Here is a 20330-nt window from a genome sequence, read left to right on the forward strand (position 1 = left end):
CCAAAGAGTTACAATCAAGGTATTATAGGGGTCCAAACAGAATACCATTGGTGCTTTTAGGGAAATAAATGGTATTAATGTCTTCTCTAAAACTTACATGAACCGTATTCAATAATAAGGTTTTGGACTATACTTAGTATCTCTAGCCAAGCCAAAGTCACTCTTTGAACTAGAGAACAAAAACGGCTGATATCGCTATATTATAGTTGTTCTCACATGGAAATGGTTCAAGCCACAATGGAGTATAATCTAAATCAACAACAGACACTTGTACCAAGTTGAGAAAACACTGTAGCCATATCAATGTAGCAGATGAAACTATTCAGTTAAGGACTAAAGGTGAAGAACAGGAAATAGGGACAAGCTTGCAGACCAACAAAATAATGACAAGTCATTCCATTCAAAGGTCAAGCAATAAATGAGGCCAACAGAAACAGTTAGGGATCATGAGACACACAAAACACATGTAAATAAAAAAGAAAAAACTTGGCCGGGCGCAAGCGGCTCACACCTGTAATCCCAGCACTTTGGGAGGCCGAGGCGGGCAGATCACCTGAGGTCAAAAGCTCAAGAACAGCCTGGCCAATGTGGTGAAACCCTGTTTCTACTAAAAAATACAAAAATTAGCTGGGTGTGGTAACACGCTTCTGTAATCCTAGCCACTCAGGAGGCTCAGGCAGGCGAATGGCTTGAACCCAGGAGATGGAGGTTGTAGTGAGCTGAAATGGCACCACTGTACTCCAGCCTGGGCAACACAGTGAGACTCCATCTCAAAAAAAATGAACCAGTGATTTAACTGGGTTCCAATAGGAAATGATAGACATCATTATTAAATTAGATTATTTAAGAGGACAATGAAAGGTTATGGGTGTCAGAATAATGTTAAAATAAGCAACAATGCAATGAGAAGGTCACCACCTGGGAGCAAGTAAAACAGACTGATGAGCAGCAATGAGCAAACTTACTTTCTCACTCAAGACCCAAGAGCATGGAAGAGATTACATCATTGTGCTAGAGGGCAGAAGGTTCCCAAACATGTACCACCAAAGCAGAGGGTAGGAGAAAAAAAACAAAAACAAAAAAACTCCACATCATATAGACACACACCAACCTATTTAGATTAGAGATCCTGGCTTACAAAGTATGGAGAAAACAAAAGGAACAGATGCTCACTTGGCCAGCTCTCAATGAAACTCATTAAAATCATCACCCTGTCCTTGGATTGGTGCTCATGCTAAAATTTTACCTTATTTAGCCAGAAGTCACCCACTTGTGATGAAACTAAGAGCAGCAGGGCCAAAAAAAAAAAAAGAATATTTTTATTTTTAAAGGCCCAAATAACTGTGTACTCCTGTTTCCATGCACAAAAGCAGGATATAAAGGAGACTCGGGCTGAGTGCCGTGGCTCACGCTTGTAATCCCAACTCTTTGGCAGGTCTGGGGGATCACTTGAGGCCGGGAGTTCGAGACCAGCCTAGGCAATACAGCAACACCTCATCTCTACAAAACAAAACAAAACACCTCTAAAAAACCAAAAACCAAAAATTAGCTGGGTGTGGTGGCATGCGATCGTGTTCTCAGCTACTCGGGAGGCTGAGGCTGGAAGATCAGGGCTTGAGCCCAGGAGGTAAAGGCTGCATTGGGCTAGGATTGTGCCATTGCACACTACCCTGGGCGACAGAGCAAGACCCTGTCTCTAAAAATAAAATAAAACAAAACAAAATAGAGTCAATGAGCACTTGTTAGTTGTGACTAAATGACTGAAAAAATAAAAATGTAATTTATAATAATTACATTTTGTAGCAAATTATTAACATATTTGAATTTAAGAGACATTTAACTGATGAACTCTACCTTTTTAAACTATAATTTGAAATAAATTCTGATATTTCTTATATGTATGATTTCAATGGTTATATTTTGTGTGATATATTTCCAGCTGATAGAGCAGGCCCAGAGACTATTAAATGTTTTAAGAAAAAATAAACAAAAACTCTGCTTTTGCTATGTTCTGAATGTTTGTATTCTCCCAAACTCATGAAGGCAGACCCGTTGTAAATGGGATTAGTGCCCTTAAAAAAGAGACCTCATATATCTAGCTAGTCTCTTCTATCATGTGAGGATGCAGTGAGAAGGCGCCATCTATGAAGCAGAGAGCAAGCCCTCACCAGACACTGAATCTGCTAATGCTCTGATCTTGGACTTCTCAGCCCCTATAAGAAAAAAATTAGCTTTGTTTATAAGCCACCCAGCTTACAGTATTTTTGTTATAGCAGCCCACATGGACTAAGACAACTGTTCTTAGATTTCTGTAGCAAAGGATAGCAACTACATGATACCAGTCCTGGCTCTAATAATAACAGTAAGGAACTGAGGGCCTGGGTCTACAATAAAATAGGTTATACTAAAATAGTTGCAGTTGGGAATGTTGTAACAGTAACAAATCTATGAATACATATAAAGGCAATATTTTTGCAGATAATTCAAGTAAAAGAAACAAAGTCCATACTTAATAGTACTTATTCCTAAAATAAAATGTCTGACACTTGAATTTAAGTCAAAGTTCCTTAGTAATGACAGATATTTGGAAAATGTGAGTTATGATAGATATAAAAAGCATCAGATCTCTAATATTTAAGATAAATTTTACATCTAGGCTATAGAGATGACATATATACATGAAAAAGAGGTAGCCTATAGACATGACTAAACATACTTGTCCATGTGGATCAAGATCATCAAAAGCAGTATTTCTAACATTAGCCACTCAATAAATAATAATAGTGATATAATAATTGGGTTGCCTACAGCGTATTTCACAATCCTTGCAATGTGATGTACTCTATACATAACTGCATTTAAAAACCATAAACTTATCAAAACAATTGTACATTATCTTATACAAATCTTACTGATATGTGATAATCTACAACTAGTGTCAAGAAACAAATGTGAATCAGTCTAAAGTGTGACCAGAATTCATAAGCAAAAGATTCTGTTGCAATTAAGAGGTGGAGAATCTAACTTGCAATCTGTTCTAGATAAAATGATGCCTGTTTATATTTTTTTCTTAAATATATAATCCTGTAATAGTCCTTAAGCAATACTGGGTAAAGATGTCTACAGATATGGTACTGTTATGGTGTGGTATAATATACATTGATGAGCAATATTACTTACTTTGGCCACACAATTCTCAGTCTTCATAGCAGTGCTTGCTAAACATACTGTTTCTTGGTTTAAGCAGAGTCTGGCACAGCTGTTGTACGTCTGTAAAAAGAATTTGTTGGAAACAGGTTTTTAAAATATTGAAATACTACCATATACTGTTTTCATATTCTGCTCTATTTCTCAAGTCAAAACACAAATAGATTTTATCTATACATTAAGACTTATGGGAACTGAGAGGTAAGTTGGAAAAGGAGGAGGGCAAAGATAGAGCCCACAAAAGCTACTGATGTGCCCATGAACAAGTATGTAAGCAGCAGTGGCTTCACTGTATTAACAATTAACGGAAGGTGAGGGTACTGATTATATAGCATTTTAAAATGCAAATTTGAAGAGCTTAGTTCTGTTTAAAACAAGTTACTGTTCTAAGAAAAGATTTATTTTTGTTGTGTTTCCTTGTAAACTCTCAAAACGATCAAGATCTGAAAGAAGTTAGAGGGCATGTTTTCCCCCCACGTCCCCTTCCCCCCAGGAGATGAAGTCTTGCCCTGTCGCCCAGGCTGGGGTGCAGTGGCGTGATCTTGGCTTATTGTAACCTCCACCTCCGGGGTTCAAGCGATTCTCCTGCCTCAGCCTCCCGCAGAGGACATGTTTCTTTCTCTCTCTCTTTTTTTTTTTTTTTTTTTTGAGATAGGGTCTTACTCTGTCACACCAGCTGGAAGTATAGCAGTGAGATCTTGGCTCACTGCAATCTATGCCTCTGGGACTCAAGTGATCCGCTGGAGTAGGTGGGGGACTATAGGTGCATGCCACCACGCCCAGCTAATTTTTTGTATTTTTTTGTAGGGACGGGGTTTTGCCATGTTGCCGAAGCTGGTCTTGAACTCCTGAGCTCAAGTGATCCTCCTGCCTCAGGCTTCTAATGTGCTGGGATTACAGCGATGAGCCATCGTGTTCAGCTGACATGTTTCTTATTCAGAACAATAAATGAAAAAATTTCAAACTACCCAGAAAAAAAAAAAGATTTTAAAACAAATCATGAAATATTTTTAAAAGAGTATCAGTACAAGCTTTGACTTTTGGCTTTAAAAAGAAAAAAGAAACCAAAATTGAAAGAACACTAAGGCCGGGCGCGGTGGCTCAAGCCTGTAATCCCAGCACTTTGGGAGGCCGAGACGGGTGGATCACGAGGTCAGGAGATCAAGACCATCCTGGCTAACACGGTGAAACCCCGTCTCTACTAAAAAAAAAAAAATACAAAAAAACTAGCCGGGCGATGTGGCGGGCACCGGTAGTCCCAGTTACTCGGGAGGCTGAGGCAGGAGAATAGCGTAAACCCGGGAGGCGGAGCTTCCAGTGAGCTGAGATCTGGCCACTGCACTCCAGCCTGGGCGACAGAGCGAGAGTCCGTCTCAAAAAAAAGAAAGAAAGAAAGAAAGAAAGAAAGAAAGAAAGAACACTGAAAAAAGATAAATCAACATTTACCTACATCTTTTTTTTTAATATTTTTTTTGAGATGGAGTCTTGCCCTGTTGCCAAGGCTGGAGTACAGTGGCACAATCTCAGCTTGCTACAAACTCTGCCTCCCAGGTTCAAGCGATTCTCCTGCCTCAGTCTCCCAAGTAGCTGGGCTTACAGGCGCCCGCCACCATACCCAGCTAATTTTTTGTATTTTTAGTAGAGATGGGGTTTCATCACGTTGGTCAGGCTGGTCTTGAACTCCTGACCTCAGGTGACCCATCCGCCTTGGCCTCCCAAAGTGCTGGGATTACAGGCATGAGCAGCCTCACTGGGCCTATCTAGACCTTAGAAGTTATCCCTTAAGTACATCTGGTAATGTTCAGGAGATAAAATAGAAAAATCAGGCCAGCTGCGGTGGCTCACGCCTATAAGCCTCACTTTGGGAAGCCAAGGAGGGAAGATGCCACCCTGGGCAACGCGGTGAAACCCTGTCTCTACTAAAATACAAAAAATTAGCCGGGCATGGTGGTGGGTACCTGTAGTTCCAGCTACTCAGGAAGCTGAGGCACAAGAATCGCTTGAGCCCAGGAGATGGAGGTTGTAGTGAGCCGAGATCACGCCACTGCACTCCAGCCTGGGCAACAGAGCAAGACACTGTCTCTAAATAAAATAGGAAAAATCATAGGAAATGGATTTTAAAAATTGGTGGTAACTGGGCATGGTGGCTCACGCCTGTGATCCCAGCACTTTGGTACGCCAAGGCAGGGGAATCACTTGAGCCTAGGAGTTTGAGATCAGCTTGAGCAACAGAGCGAGGCCCCTTACCAAAAACAAAACAAAACATTGGTAAAACTATAGTTATACTTCATGAAAAGCAAACTTATTAGTCATTACTGGACAATGTATTAATAGAAATGTTTCCTTTTAGTCTTAAGTTTTTACTGATGGTATAAATCATGTTTATCAAACTTTAGTGTGCATCAGAATCATCTGGAAGGAGGGCTTGTTAAAACAGATCTCAGTGGGGCCCGGTGGCTAACACCTGTAATCCCAGCACTTTGGGAGGTGAAGGCAGGTGGATCACTTGAGAACAGAAGTTTGAGACCAGCCTGGCCAACATGGTGAAACCCCGTCTCTACTAAAGAAACAAAAAAAAAAATTTAGCCAGACATGGTGCCGCATGCCTGTAATCCAGCTACTCAGGAGGCTGAGGCAGAAGAATCATTTGAACCTGGGAAGCAGAGGCTGCAGTGAGCCGAGATTGCGCCACTGCACTCCAGTGTGGGTGACAGAGCAAGACTCTGTCTCAAAACAAAATGAAACAAAACAAACATAGATTGCTAGGTTCCATCCCCAGAGCTTCTGAATATTTGCATTTTTAATAAGGCCCCAGTTTACATTAGTGCTGCTGATCCAGCAACACTCTTCGGGAACCATTGCTATAAATATTTGTGTTAGATTTAAGAAGAAAAATCTTAAGACACACTTAAAACCAACAGTAAGAAAGAATTCAATTTTTTAACATTTTGAGATAATTTTAGATTTATGGAACAAGTACAAAAATAGTAAAGGTCAAGAACAGTGGCTCAGGCCGGGCGCGGTGGCTCAAGCCTGTAATCCCAGCACTTTGGGAGGCCGAGACGGGCAGATCACGAGGTCAGGAGATCGAGACCATCCTGGCTAACATGGTGAAATCCCGTCTCTACTAAAAAAAAATACAAAAAACTAGCCGGGCGTGGTGGCGGGCGCCTGTAGTCCCAGCTACCCGGAGGCTGAGGCAGGAGAATGGCGTAAAACCCGGGAGGCGGAGCTTGCAGTGAGCTGAGATCCGTGAGATCTGGCCACTGCACTCCAGCCTGGGCGACATAGCCAGACTCCGTCTCAAAAAAAAAAAAAAAAAAAGAACAGTGGCTCATGCCTATAATACCAGCACTTTGGGAGGTAGAGGCAGGAGGGTTACTTGAAACCAGGAGTTCCATACAAGCCCCACATTTCTATTAAAAAAAAAAAACTAACTGGGCGTGGCAGCATAGGCCTGTAGTCCTGGTTATTCAGGAGGATTGACTGAGCCTGGGAGTTGAAGACTGCGGGGAGCTATGATTATGCCACTGCACTTCAGCCTGGGCAACAAATCAAGATACCATCTCTTTAAAAAAAGAAAGAAAGAAAAAATAAATATTTCTTATATACTCGTCACCCAGCTTACCCATATGTTAATGTCTTACATAATCACAGAACATTTATCAAAATGAAGAAATTAACTTGGTACTATATAAAGTACAGAACTTACTCAGGTTTCACGTTTTTCCACTAATGCCCTTTTTCTGTTCAGCATCTAATCTAGGATTCCACATTGCATTTATTTGTCATGTCTCTTAGGGCTCCTCTTATTTTGAACAATCCCTCAGTCTTTCCTTGTCTTTCACGACTGATACTGCTAAACAGCACTGATCAGTTAATCTACAGACTGTGCCTCAAGTTGGGTTTGTCTGATGTTTTCTCATGATCAGACTGAGGTTATTTTGGGGAAAGATACTTTAGAGGTGATGTGCCCTTCTCACTGCATCAAATCAGAAGGTATGTTGATATTTCTGGTGATGTTAGCCTTGATTATATAGCTAAGGACATATCTGCCAAGATTCTCCAGTATAAACATTATTTTTCCCTTAGGAATTACTGAATACATATATATATATGGCAAAATACTTTGAGACTATGCAAATATTCTGTTTCTACTTGAATCTCAGCTTCTAATTTTAGCATCCATTGGAGAATCATGTCTATGGTAATTTTTACTGTGTATTCTAATAGTGAATTTATTATTTTTGTCTTTCCTTCCACATTTATTAACTGGAATTCTTCTGTAAGGAAAAGCTGTGATTTCACTCCTCATTTGTTTATTTACTCATTTGTTTATTTATATCAGCATGAACAGATATTTTAAAGAATCTGATTTTGATCAACTATTATTCTTTGGAAAGAAAATACGTAAAATTTAAGAAAAAATGGGGAAAATAGTAGAGAAATATAACTCTCCATCGATACTATAAAGTCAGTTTTTTGTTTTTCGTTTTGTTTGTTTGTTTGTTTGTTTTTTTTTTGAGACAGAGTCTTACTCTGTCTCCCAAGCTGGAGTGCAGTGGCACAATCTCGGCTCACTGTAACCTGCACCTCTCAGGTTCAAGTGATTCTCCTGCCTCAGCCTACCAAGTAGCTGGGATTACAGACATGTGCCACCACGCCCGGCTAATTTTTTGTATTTTTAGTAGAGACAGGGTTTCACCATGTTGGCCAGGCTGGTCTTGAACTCCTGACCTTAATTGATCCGTCTGCCTTGGCCTCCCAAAGTGCTGAGATTACAGGTGTGAGCCACCATGCCTAGCTGTTTTTCTTTTAAACAAGCTAAACCTTAAAAAATTTACCAACTTTTTTTATTCTTATAATCTAAGCAAAAATTATTTCAAAATATATATGAAAAAACAGAGCATTAGAAATTAGTGTACAGATTTAAATATTGGTGCATATAGATTCTGGGCTCTAGATTTGTTATTTCTTTTGCATTGTCTAATTCCACAAACATTTACTATTCATACAAACACAACATAAATATTTTTAAAATAAAATTCACTGTTTTAAAGATAAATTTATGAAGTAATCAGTATTTGCTGAATAAAATATAACTCGACTCAAAGAGTTCTGCTTCCAATAATGGCAGAAATGTTTGTATCAGATTAACCCTCCTGCAGACAGGAAAAACATTTTAAAGCTATGTAAAGGCACTGGAGATCAACTTAAAATAGGCAGAAATGGGGAAGGAGTGGCCTGATCTTGAAAGAAGAGAACCACACTGGGTGAGATGTGTGTTTATGTGCTTTTCCCCCGAAGGCACTCACCGGTCCACTTGGTGCAGAGTGACTAGAATTCAATCTGAAAGCCACAGTCTATTGGCTTGAGATATCAAGTGATAGAGTTCAAAATTGCCATAGTGGCTGGCAATAGAGAACAGAAATCCCAGAAATGAAAGAGAACTACAGGGGAAGGAGGAAGACTAAAAAAATCAATATAAATTTCCCTCATATCTATGGCTAACCCCCAAACTTACATACATGAAGGGGAGATTCCAAGGATTTCAATGGAGAGCAACAGCTGGAGGGTTGAAAGGCCTATGTAGATATTCCAGCTGCTGCTCATGAGGGGAGAAAGAGTTTAGAGTTTGACTTTTATCAAGTTAGAGGGACTTAATAACATCTTAGGCTTTCCATTGAAAATTCAAAGAGACCATGAGTTTAGATTCAAGAGTACGTCTTAGGACTAAGGGCAAAACCAAAACACACCTGACCTTAACAAACATAAAACCAAGCCTCTACAAGGCCATAGTGATCAGCCAGTAATTTAATCAGAGGAAGAAAAAATGAATTCAGAGTTTCTGCAATGTACCATTTATAATGTTGGTTATATAATCAAAAAAATACTAACCATGAGAAAAAGGAGATAAATGGGATCCACTGTCAAGAGAAAAATGAACCAAAAACCAACCCTGAGAAGACCTAGTTGTAGAAATTAGCACATATTATAGCTCTAAAGAAGCTAAAATAGATATGTTCAAACTTGAACATAGCAATAAAAGATATGATCACAATGAATAAACAGATGAAAAATTCTACCAGAAAATGAAAAACCAAAAATAAACTAAATAGAAATTCTAGAACTGAAGAGTGCATTATCTGAAATGAAAAATTCAGGCTGGGCGTGGTGGCTCATGCCTATAATCTCAGCACTTTAGGAGGCTGAGGCAGCAGGATAGCTTGAGCCCAGGAGTTCAGGACCAGCCTGGGCAATGTAGTGAGTCCCTATCTCCACAAAAAATAAAAAAAATTGGCCAGGCTCAGCGGCTTACACCTAGCACTTTGGGAGGCTGAGGCGGGCAGATCACCTGATGTCAGGAGTTCAAGACCAGCCTAGCCAACTTGGTGAAACGCCATCTCTACTAAAAATACAAAAATTAGTAGGGCATGGTGGCCCATACCAGTAATCCCAGTTACTTGGAGAGGCAGAGGGAGGAGAATCACTTGAACCCGGGAGGTGGAGGTTGCAGTGAGCCGAGATTACACCACTGTACTCCAGCCTGGGCAACAGATTGAGACTCTGTCTCAAAAAAAAAAAAAAAAAAAAGAAAGAAAAATTAATTGGGCATAGTGGTGTACACCTGTAATCCCAGCTACTCAGGAGACTGGGGTGGGAGGTTGCTTGAGTCCAGGAGGTCAAGGCTGCAGAGGGCCATGTTCATGCCACTGCACTTCAGTCTGAGCGACAGAGTGAGACCCTGTCTTAAAAAAAAAAAAAAAAAACTCACTGGAGAGGATTAAAAAGCAGACTGGAAGTGGCAGAAAAAAGGTCAATGAAGACAGATAAACTAAAAAAAAAAAAAAGATAAACTGAAATCATATAAACTGAAGAACAGAGAGGGAAAAAAGGAGATTAAGAAAAGGAAAAAGAAAAGATTGGTCTTAGTCACTGTGTGGGACAATTCTGGGTTTTCTAGAATATATGCATGGCTGGAGTCCAAGGGAGAGAGAAGAGAATGGTACAGCAAAGAAGTTATAAAAATGGTGATCCAATACTTCCCCAAATTTTGTGAAAACTAGTGGCTTTCTGATTTAAGATCAGTAAACCCCAGTCATATTAAAAATACAAAGAAAACAACACATATAGGCCCACACAGTCAGAACTGCTGAAAACCAGTGACAAAGATAAAACCTTGAACGCAGCCAAGAAAAAGGGGATGTTATATATCTAGGAGTAATGATATTAATAACGTCAGGCTTTTCATAAAAAATGAAGGCTAGAAGACAAGGGAACAATATTTTTATTTTTATTTTATTTATTTATTTTTGAGGTAGATTCCTACTCTGTGGCCCAGGCTGGAATGCAAGGGCACGATCTTGGCTCACTGCAACCTCTGTCCCCTGGGTTCAAGCGATTCTCCTGCCTCAGCCTCCCAAGTAGCTGGGACTACAAGCATGCACCACCACACCCAGATAATTTTTGTATTTTTAGTAGAGACAGGGTTTCACCATATTGGCCAGGCTGGTCTCGAACTCCTGATCTCAGGTGATACACCCAACCTCGGCCTCCCAAAGTGCTGGGATTATAGGCGTGAGCCACCATGCCCAGCTGCGAATAACATTTTTAAAGTGCTGAAAGGAAAAAAATCTCAAACCAGGCTTCCTGTGTTAGGAAAGGGGTGGGGTGGCTCATGCCTATAATTGCAACATTTTGAGAAGCCAATGCAGGAGGAGTGCTTGAGCCCTGGAGTTCAAGATCAGCCTGGGCAACATAGTGAGACCTCATCTCTACCAAAAATAAGAAAGAAAGAAGAGAGAAAAGAAAAGAAAAGAAAAAGAAGGAAGGAAGGAAAACAAAATATGGAAAGAGAGAAATCTAGACCAAACCCTGTGGGGTTGAATTAGAATTGAAGTTATCAATGTGAACTAATGGTTTTCAAAGTATATAAATATAGATGTAAAAGAAAAGTCAGTGTTTGAATCTTGGTTTCTAAATACCATTCTGCACTAAAGGGAATCATACATTCATGGAAATATGGTTGATTCCAGGACTGAGGGAAACTGTAAGATGGAAATACTCAGACAACGATGAAGATATGTCAAAGGGGGCATGGAAGCCCGCCTAAAGAGGCTTTCAGTAGCTCAATATGAAACAACCACAGTATTAAAATAAAAGATATTAACATATTATAATCTGTTGAATAAACAGGAAATATTTCTTCAAAAACACAAATTATCAAAATTGACACAACATGAAACAGAAAATCTGAACAGCTCTAAACCTCTAAAAGAAATTCAAAATGCTCTAAAAAATCTTGCCACATAAATTTAAATAATACATTAAAAAAAAAGTTTCACAAAGAAAACTCCAGGCCCAAGTGCTTTCACTCATGAATTCTATGAAATCTGAAGGAAGAAACACCACCAGGATTATACACAAGTGCTTTTAGAAAATAGAGGAGAATGGGAGGAAGACTTCCCAATTCATTTTATGAGACCAGCATAACCGTGATACCAAAACCTGGTAAACTCTTAAAAAAGAAAACTAAAAACCAGTACCTCACATGAAACAGACACAAAAATTCTTAACAAAAATCAAGGTAATTTGTCGTAACAGAATAAAGGGGGCAAAATCCTATATGATATATCTCAGATGAAAAAAAAAAAGTAGTTATCTAGATGTCTGTCGATTTTTGGAGACAGGTTCTCACTCGGTTGCCCAGGCTGGAGTGCAGTGGTGTGATCATGACTCACTGTAGCCTCCAACAAAATGGGCTCCAGCGATCCTCCCACTTCGGCCACCTAAAGTGCTGGGATTATAGGTGTGAGCCACCACACAGACTTCTTTTTAATAGAAAGTGCTAGGTTGATTCTAAAACTTATATAGAAATGCAAACTATCTGGAATAACAAAAAATAAAACAACAAATCTGGAGAACTCACACTACCTGATTTCATGGCCCATTATATAAAACTACAATAATCAAGACACTATGGTATTTGGTGCAAGGATAGACACCTGTCATTTTTCTTGTCCTCCTTGTCTACAGGGACATAAAATAGGGATGAGTCAGTGCCTTAGCCACTGTCACCCACTGCTCTGTGTCCAGCAGCAACGTTTTCTTCAGGAGGTTCAAGAATAGACTACTCTTACATAACTAAATGGTTTGGACAAATGAATTCATGTAATTCAATGAGGGAAAAGAAAGTCTTTTCAACAATGGTGCTGAAACAACTGCATGAAATTATTGCAAAAACAATGAAGCCCAAACTCTACTTCACGGCACGTATAAGAATTTGAGATGGATCACAGAATGAAGTATAAATTCTAAACTTACAAAGCTCCCAGAAGAAAACTTAGAAGAATATCTTCATAATCATGGGGTAGACAAAGAAGATATCTCAGGTAGGACCAAAGGAAGTATCCCATCTAAAAGAAAAAACCAGCTGGGTGCGGTGGCTCATGCCTGTAACCCCAGCACTTTGGGAGGCTGAGGCGGTCGGATCACACGAGGTCTGGAGTTCGAGACCAGCCTGGCCAACACGGTGAAACCCTGTCTCTACTAAAAATAAAAAAATTAGCTGGACGGTGTGGGGCATGCCTGTAATCCCATCTACTCAGGAGGCTGAGGCACAAGAATCGCTTGAACCCGGGAGATGGAGGTTGCAGTGAGCCGAGATCATGTCACTGCACTCCAGCCTGGGGGACAGAGTGAGACTCCGTCTCAAAAAAAAAAAAAGAAAAGAAAAGAAAGAAAAAATTGGTAGACTGGATTTCATCCAAATATTAGAAACTTCTCATCAAAACACACCGTGAACAGGCAAGCCATAGACTGTGAGAAAATAATCAGAGTACATATACCCGACAAATGAATGGTATCCAGAATTCAATATAGTTGAGTCTACAACTCAATAATAAAAAGGCAAACAATGCAATTTTTAAAATGGCTAAAAACTTAAAAGATACTTCACAAAGAAAATGTCTGAATAACCAATAAGCACATGAAAAAGTACTTAACATATGCTCACCAAAAACCTTTATGGAAGAACATTCATAGTAACTTCACTTATAATGATGGAAATGGCTCAGATATCCACCAAAAGGAGACAGAAAACAAATTGCAATATATTTATTCCACTCAATGAAAGAGAATAAACTACTGATATGCACAGCAACATAGAGGAATCTCACAAACATTATGCAAAGTGAATGTTAGACCCCAAAAATGTAGCATTCCAATTACACAAAATTCTAGAAAAGGCAAAATTAATCTATAGTGACAGTAAGCTGATCAGTCATTTGATCCATTGGTGGTGCGGAAAGTAAGTAGAAAGGAGAACAAGAGACATTCCTGGGTAATGAAAATATTCTATAGTTTAATTAGGGTGGTGGTTACACAAGTAGTTAGATTTATCAAAAGTTCAGACTTACACAATTAATATCTGTATAATTCACTGTATGAAAGCTTCCAATAAAAGTACCTTAGGAGTAAATCTTTTACAGAGGTTTGTCCAGTCAATCAATAAATGTATCATGCTATTTTTCTGAAAATACTAAGTTATAAAAAGAAAATTTGTTTTCCTTCAAAATTACCCTCTTTTCCCTTCATGAATGAATATGTAATAACATATTCAGGGGAACATTAGATAGATTCAGAAATTCTGTGCCAGGCCTGAGGGAGTTTCCAGAGTAGGGCTATATATAGGACTTTATTTTCTAGACATTCCATCTGTAAAATGGGTAAATGACTTTGCTTATCTCCCAAGGAAGTAACACAGATCAATAAACTAAAATTTGTCATAGTTCCTTTACCACTCTGCAATTAAAAGGCTAAAACATTCAATATTTTCCTATAAGACTCTCTCCAGTTTGAAATCCAACTAGTGAATATAACAGCCACAGTCAAGATAGGTTCTGTCCCCAAGCAACACTTGAAAAGGTAGCTTCATTGCTGAACCAGAGACAGAGTCTTGCGTTGGAGTACTTTAATACGTTTTTATATCATGTATAAAGCACATAAGCATAAACTAGTAAGATGCCTTGCTGAAAACTACCTTCTTTGTGAAAGCAGGCTGTAATTCTGAACAAGTTTTCAATTTTCACACTGCTGCTAGGGTAAAACATTTTAAAGAGTTTAATTTTTTACAATGGATTCAATGACATAGGATTATCTAACAAAGTAATGGCTAATCAATAGACGGTTTAGTTGTCAGGTGAAACATATAACACACTAAAAGGGATTGATTGCCAGACTTCTCCTTATTTACTAGAAGGTATATATTTAAAATGACACAAACTTGTTACTGGGCTGCATTCTTTTAACCTTGCAAAAAGCTGCTTAAGAAATCTGTTCAGCAGCCCTATAGCATAACAAGATATAGTATAATGAAAATCGCTGGTGACTGGGAGTGGGGGTATAGGAAGATAGGGACTTCCAGATATACGGTAACATCAAATCATGTCCCACACAAGAATATGGTATAGAAAAAGCAAACCAAAAAGCGACATCTAAGGAAGCTGGAAGTGGGTTTTAAAAATGCCACACAGATGCTACTGAATCCTGTTCAATAGATGCAACGCTATATCTGATATCATTCCATGTTGTTTTTAGGGCAGATTTCTTTTTTTAGGGCTCATGCAGCTGAGCACAACAGGCTTCCCCCCACCCCCACCTTTTTTAATGGTACATCCAGAGTAAGCACAGAAAACAAAATGAATTGGGCCCATATGGACTTTGACCAGCATATAAACTGTTTCCTTTATAATTTATTCCCAGTATCACAACTTTCTATATGAAAATACACTCTTTATGGTCATTGCAACCCAGGAGTTCAATAATATTTTTTCTACTAAGTCAGTGATTACACAATTTATCAAAGAATGATTACATTAAAATACAAATAAAACAAAGCACCAAACCCCTATATGGTCTTCCTTCCTCAAAGTAATTTTAAGAAAGCTGGTTATTAAATTGCTTCTTTTTGAAGAAGGCTTTTTGTAGCTAGGCACAAATTGCCAAATCGTGTTTTTTAAAAAAAGTTATTAGACTCTAAAGGATTCAACAGAAGTGGGAAGTTATATAAACAAATCACTTCATCAGATTTGGAAAGATCACTTTTGTCTTACTTAAGAGACCTACATTAATTACCTTTAAGATCTTTTACATGGACTATGTAAAATAAGTACAATTTATTTATTTATTTCAAATGAGGTGCTTCTTCCAAAGTATTAAATAATGTCTACAAATGCAAAAGCATTTTTATAAATAGGTAATTAAAACAGATGACTAAAATTAAGTCAAGTTGCAAAACATTACCCAGAATGCATTGTGATTTTTTTTTTTATTAATAAACATTTCAGGCAATTTTTTTTTTTTTTTTTTACCCAAAGCCCAAAGCGCTTTAGGGGGGCAAAAAGAGATAGTAAGTTTTATAGAATAAAACAACAACAACAACAAACAACCACACATACATAATGAAATAATGTCAAAGCCCAAACTAAAGTATTTACAAGATAGTCCCTTAAGCATAGTTTGTCATATTGCAATTACACCTTGCCTACTGCCAAGCCAAAGTGCTTACTATTGCCACTAGAGGGAGAAGTGTCTTAACACAAAGCAACAGCAGATAGGGAATGGGTTTTCTTGAGCAATTATCAGAACAAAGCTCCCTTGGCTGTGTGTACCTTCTAATTACTCAATACAATTAAAATGACTAACCTAAAACAAATAGAGAGAAAAAAAACAGCCCTGCCTGCCTGATATCAGGGACTTCATTAAACCTTTTTCTCTCATCAATCAAATCAGAAAGAAGGGAATGTCATCATATATGAACATTACAGAGCTATTAAAGGAAGGGAATTCTGTGGTATTTTTTTTTAAAAGGAGGAAAAGGAGCTCGCTTGAAAAAAGAAATGTCTTGGTATTTACCCATCTGGATGCTGCTTGAAAATAAATTGTCCTCCAAAGAACAGAAATACAGTATGTTTTCTCTCAGTTCACTGGCTTATGAATGACTTTTTGTTGTTGTTGTTGTTTTGTTAATACACACTATAATGTCATTTTCTGTGTCAGTGATGTGCTTTTTCCTCCTACTCATCCAACTGTATAAAGGAACTATGCCCATCAGACTTCCATGCTTATACTGGCTGATTTAAGTTCTTCACTGCTGTTTTTTGTGGATCTACTCCAAGGCAATGTTTAGAACGTAGGAATTTTTTCAGGGGAGGGCAATATGGTAGAAAAGGAAAACAGCTACTTATTTCCTTCTAAAAGACTTATGTAGTTCCTTTTATAAGGCCCAGTCATTAACAGAAGATGACAACGGAGTCATTTTTCTTTCAGCTGACAATTGTGACATTTTTCCAGCAGCGTGCAAGGTGTTGAAAACCTGGCAGCTGTTACCTCCTGGGATGAAGATACTTTTTTATCCTCCCTTGACAGTTTAACTCAGTGGGTCAGCACCTTTAAAGACTGCAAAGTATCCTTGAAGAGGATGGAAGCTTGAATTACTGCTCCCTCCCTAATCAATGTAAACCCTCACTGCAGGTGAAGTCTCCATCTATAGAGGTGCATGGGGGAGGAAAATGTAATGCCCTGAGCCAGATGGTTTTTATCTTGTTTTTAAAGAATAAAGGAACAAGCTAACAAGGGAGACAGCTACTTTGTTAGCTTCTTGGCCTCTCTCATGGCTTTGCATCCCCAGGGTTCCAGCTACACAAGAGAAAGAATACAGAAAAACATAAACACTTAAAGAAATATAACTAGAGGGCTGGCATCATGCTGCTTTCAAAGAGTTGAGAGAGCTCTGCTCAATGCTTTATTTATCACTGCCCACGTTCTCAGGATGGTAAGTGGACACACACACAAAGGAAACGGGGGATGGGAGAGGGATTAGACAACGGTCACAATTTACTCAATTACAGAGAAAGGCAGGGCTGACAGATCCTATTAGCACCAATGAGAAGCAAAGGGTTGAACGTTGTAATGCCACATTTTCAAAAAGTAATGAGTACTTTCATGTATCCTCCCAGGCCTTTGCCCTTGATTGCAGATAGGAATAAAAGCTAGGAAAAGAGTGGCTATCCTTTCCTTGGCTTCACATTTTTAGGAGTAAAACAAAAATTGCAGCTATTTTGTACATCCTTTAAATAAAAGTTCATATTTAATGCCAAGAAATGAGATTATTCTGAAACTAAGAAAATTAACTTTATTTACAAGGATATACTGCTCTACTTCCTCTCCCTACCCCAAACTCTTCCACCTTCAGATGCTGGAAATGAAACAAAAAAGCAGGTATACAAAATGACTTGGTGACAGACACAGGGAACAGTGTCTCTTAATTTCCACCTTCATTATTTCTTGTTCTGGTAATATCTTTGTCAGGTTTTGGAATTATTGTTATGGTGGATTTATAAGTCAAGAAGTGTTCTTTCCTTCTCTATTCTGTGAAAGGGTCTGGAATAAAATTCGTATCATTTCTTCCTTAAATAGTTGTTGAATTCACCAGTAAAACCACATAGCCCTTCTGATAATTAATTAAATTTATTTAATAGACATAGGGCTATTCAAATTTTGCTTCACTATGTGTTAAAGAGTTTTGGTAAGTTGTATTTTTCAAGGAATTTGTTCAACTTGCCAAATTTTTGGCATAACGTTATTTGCTCTTCCAATATTTTGATAGCTCTTCCAATTAACATGTAGTAGTTATGTCCTATCGACAATGGCAAAATGCTATTTTTGAATAATATATGTCAACTACAATATTAGTTAAAAACAATGCTAAATTGCTAGAATATAAGTGAACTTTTTATAATCAATAATGAGTTTCTGAAATCCCATTAGAAATATTTGCAAAAGAATCTCAAGTTAATGAGATGCAAATCCTACTTGTATCAACACTAGGTATAAGGAGGCCTTGACATCTTTTTGTCTACAGAAGTTGACTACAGGAAAAACAAAACAAAACAAAAACAAAAAAACAAAACTAGCAAATGGCACTTCGTTATTGTCATATGCAATAGAGAAAAGAGGGAGTTTAAACAGCTTATATACTATGTCCTACCTTAAAAAAATCAGCAATGGGGTAATCAAGTTCAGGGCAGTCCTGGACAGCTGCCCTGTGACCCGCTTCTATTGACCCCTGCTATTCATCACTCTTCCCTAAGATAGAGGGGGCAAGCTCCTAGGGAGTGACCACCACAATAGACAGACACAAGCCAACAGTAATCTGGTTCGAGCAAAAAACCAGATGGCACCGCAATAAATTTACAAATCTGCATTCATGGGGCTGTTAAAACACCCAGAAGCTAAAAGACTCTGAGGGCCCCAGGAGGATCTCCTACTTCCCTGTTTCTAAAGGCCATTTCTCTTTCCAAGAACATTGAGTTCATGCTCTTCACAAAGAGAATGGAGGTAAAACCCTTTACAAAGAAGGGAGGAGAAAAAGCCTCATGACCTAATTAATCTCAGAGCTCGGATCTCAACACTGAATGACAGATATTAGAAAAATCATTTTAGAACACCATGAGGGGGGGAGAAAAGGTTGTTAAAGTGGGCGGGAGGGGGGGGAAGAGAACCTGCTAAAACAGCAATGAAAAAAACAACATTAAATCTCTTTCGAATACTGCACACAACAGATCTTGCAAGTAGAAAATGATTCAATAACGTATGCATTTAGTTTTAAAATGAATCAGATTAGTCCCATGTGTGACCTGCTGGTCCATCTGTATGTGCTGGACTTAATAGGCACGATTCTCTCTCTTGCTTCAGTTTGAAGTATGAGAGAGATAAATTTAGTTTAATTTTCAACAGATCAGCCTATCCATTTTCCAAATGGACCATCTGGATCAGCCTATTAAAATTAATTTATAACTTTGCAGAGTGAAAATTCGTTTGTTAGCTTAAATAAAGTTGCCAAAACTTTTCATTGTGTCATTGTTTTCTAACAGTTGTTTCTGTATAGTGGGCAGAGTGTTTCTACTTCCCAATTTATCTTATTCAGTATTGTCCTATTGATTTAGATGAACAGATCAGGTGTTGATTCTCCAAACAGTTAAAATTGTAACTGTCTCAACATAAATTACTGATCATTTGTGGATTTTTGTTTGTTTTTTTAAAAAGCTTCCTGAATGATTCAATTCTATTTACTAAACAATTATTTTTATTAAAAAAAGAAATGTTCATCCAAAAAACATTTAACACATAATAAATTAAAAAATGAATGTGTCACAGTGTCAAGTACTTTCCCTCTAAACACTATATATAAACTGAAGTCAGAAGGCACAAGTAGAAACACTTTGGAAACACTGAGATCTGAGTATCAAATCACTAATTAGCTAGACAAGTCATCTAACCTCTCTAACCCTCCATTTTCTTCATCTATAAAATGGAAATCACATCATATCTAAAAACTTTACAGGGTTATTGTGAGGGTTAAATCAAATAAGCATCATGTTCACGGTCGGTGCTCAACAAATATTAGATCTCCTATTTCCTAGAACAATGCCATAAACGCAAGTAAATTAGAATTATTTTTACTGCTGCTCAGGCTCATTATATCCAATTTTATATTAAAAATGAATAGGGGGCCAGGCACAGTGGCTCATGCCTGTAATCCCAGTACTTTGGAGGCAAAGTTGGGCGGATTACCTGAGGTCAGGGGGCTGAGAACAGCCTGGCCAACATGGTGAAACCCTGTTTCTACTAAAAATACAAAAATTAGGTCGGAAGCGGTGGCTCATGCCTGTAATCCCAGCACTTTGGGAGGCTGAGGTGGGCGGATCACAAGGTCAGGAGTTGCGACCAGCCTGGCCAACATGGTGAAACCCCGTCTCTACTAAAAATACAAAAATTAGCGGGGCATGGTGGTGGGCACCTGTAGTCCCAGTTAGGAGGCTGAGGCAGAAGAGTCACTTGAACCCTGGAGGTGGAGGTTGCAGTGAGCCAAGATCGCACCACTGCACTCCAGCCTGGGCAACAGAGCGTGACTGTCTCCAAAGAAAAAAAAAAAATACAAAAATTAGCCGGGCACGGTGGCAGGTGCCTATAATTCCAGCTACTCAGGAGGCTGAGGCAGGAGAATCACTTGAACCCAGAAGGTGGAAGTTGCAGTGAGCCGAGATCATGCTACTGCACTC

At 38.5% G+C, this 20330-nt stretch overlaps 1 protein-coding gene across 4 annotated transcripts in view; it reads right to left on the reverse strand.

Moving 5' to 3' along the window:
• Window positions 1-20330, reverse strand: part of BTRC (beta-transducin repeat containing E3 ubiquitin protein ligase) — a 210133-nt gene that overhangs the window by 76309 nt on the left and 113494 nt on the right. For all 4 annotated transcript variants that reach the window (XM_026446547.1, XM_026446544.2, XM_026446545.2 and 1 more), the window contains one exon: window positions 3181-3270. In XM_026446547.1, coding sequence (XP_026302332.1) covers window positions 3181-3207 — 27 coding nt within the window. In that variant the 5' untranslated portion in view covers window positions 3208-3270. The remainder of the gene's footprint in view (window positions 1-3180; window positions 3271-20330) is intronic.

Source organism: Piliocolobus tephrosceles, chromosome 9, assembly GCF_002776525.5.
Source record: "Piliocolobus tephrosceles isolate RC106 chromosome 9, ASM277652v3, whole genome shotgun sequence".
Lineage (NCBI taxonomy): Eukaryota > Metazoa > Chordata > Mammalia > Primates > Cercopithecidae > Piliocolobus > Piliocolobus tephrosceles.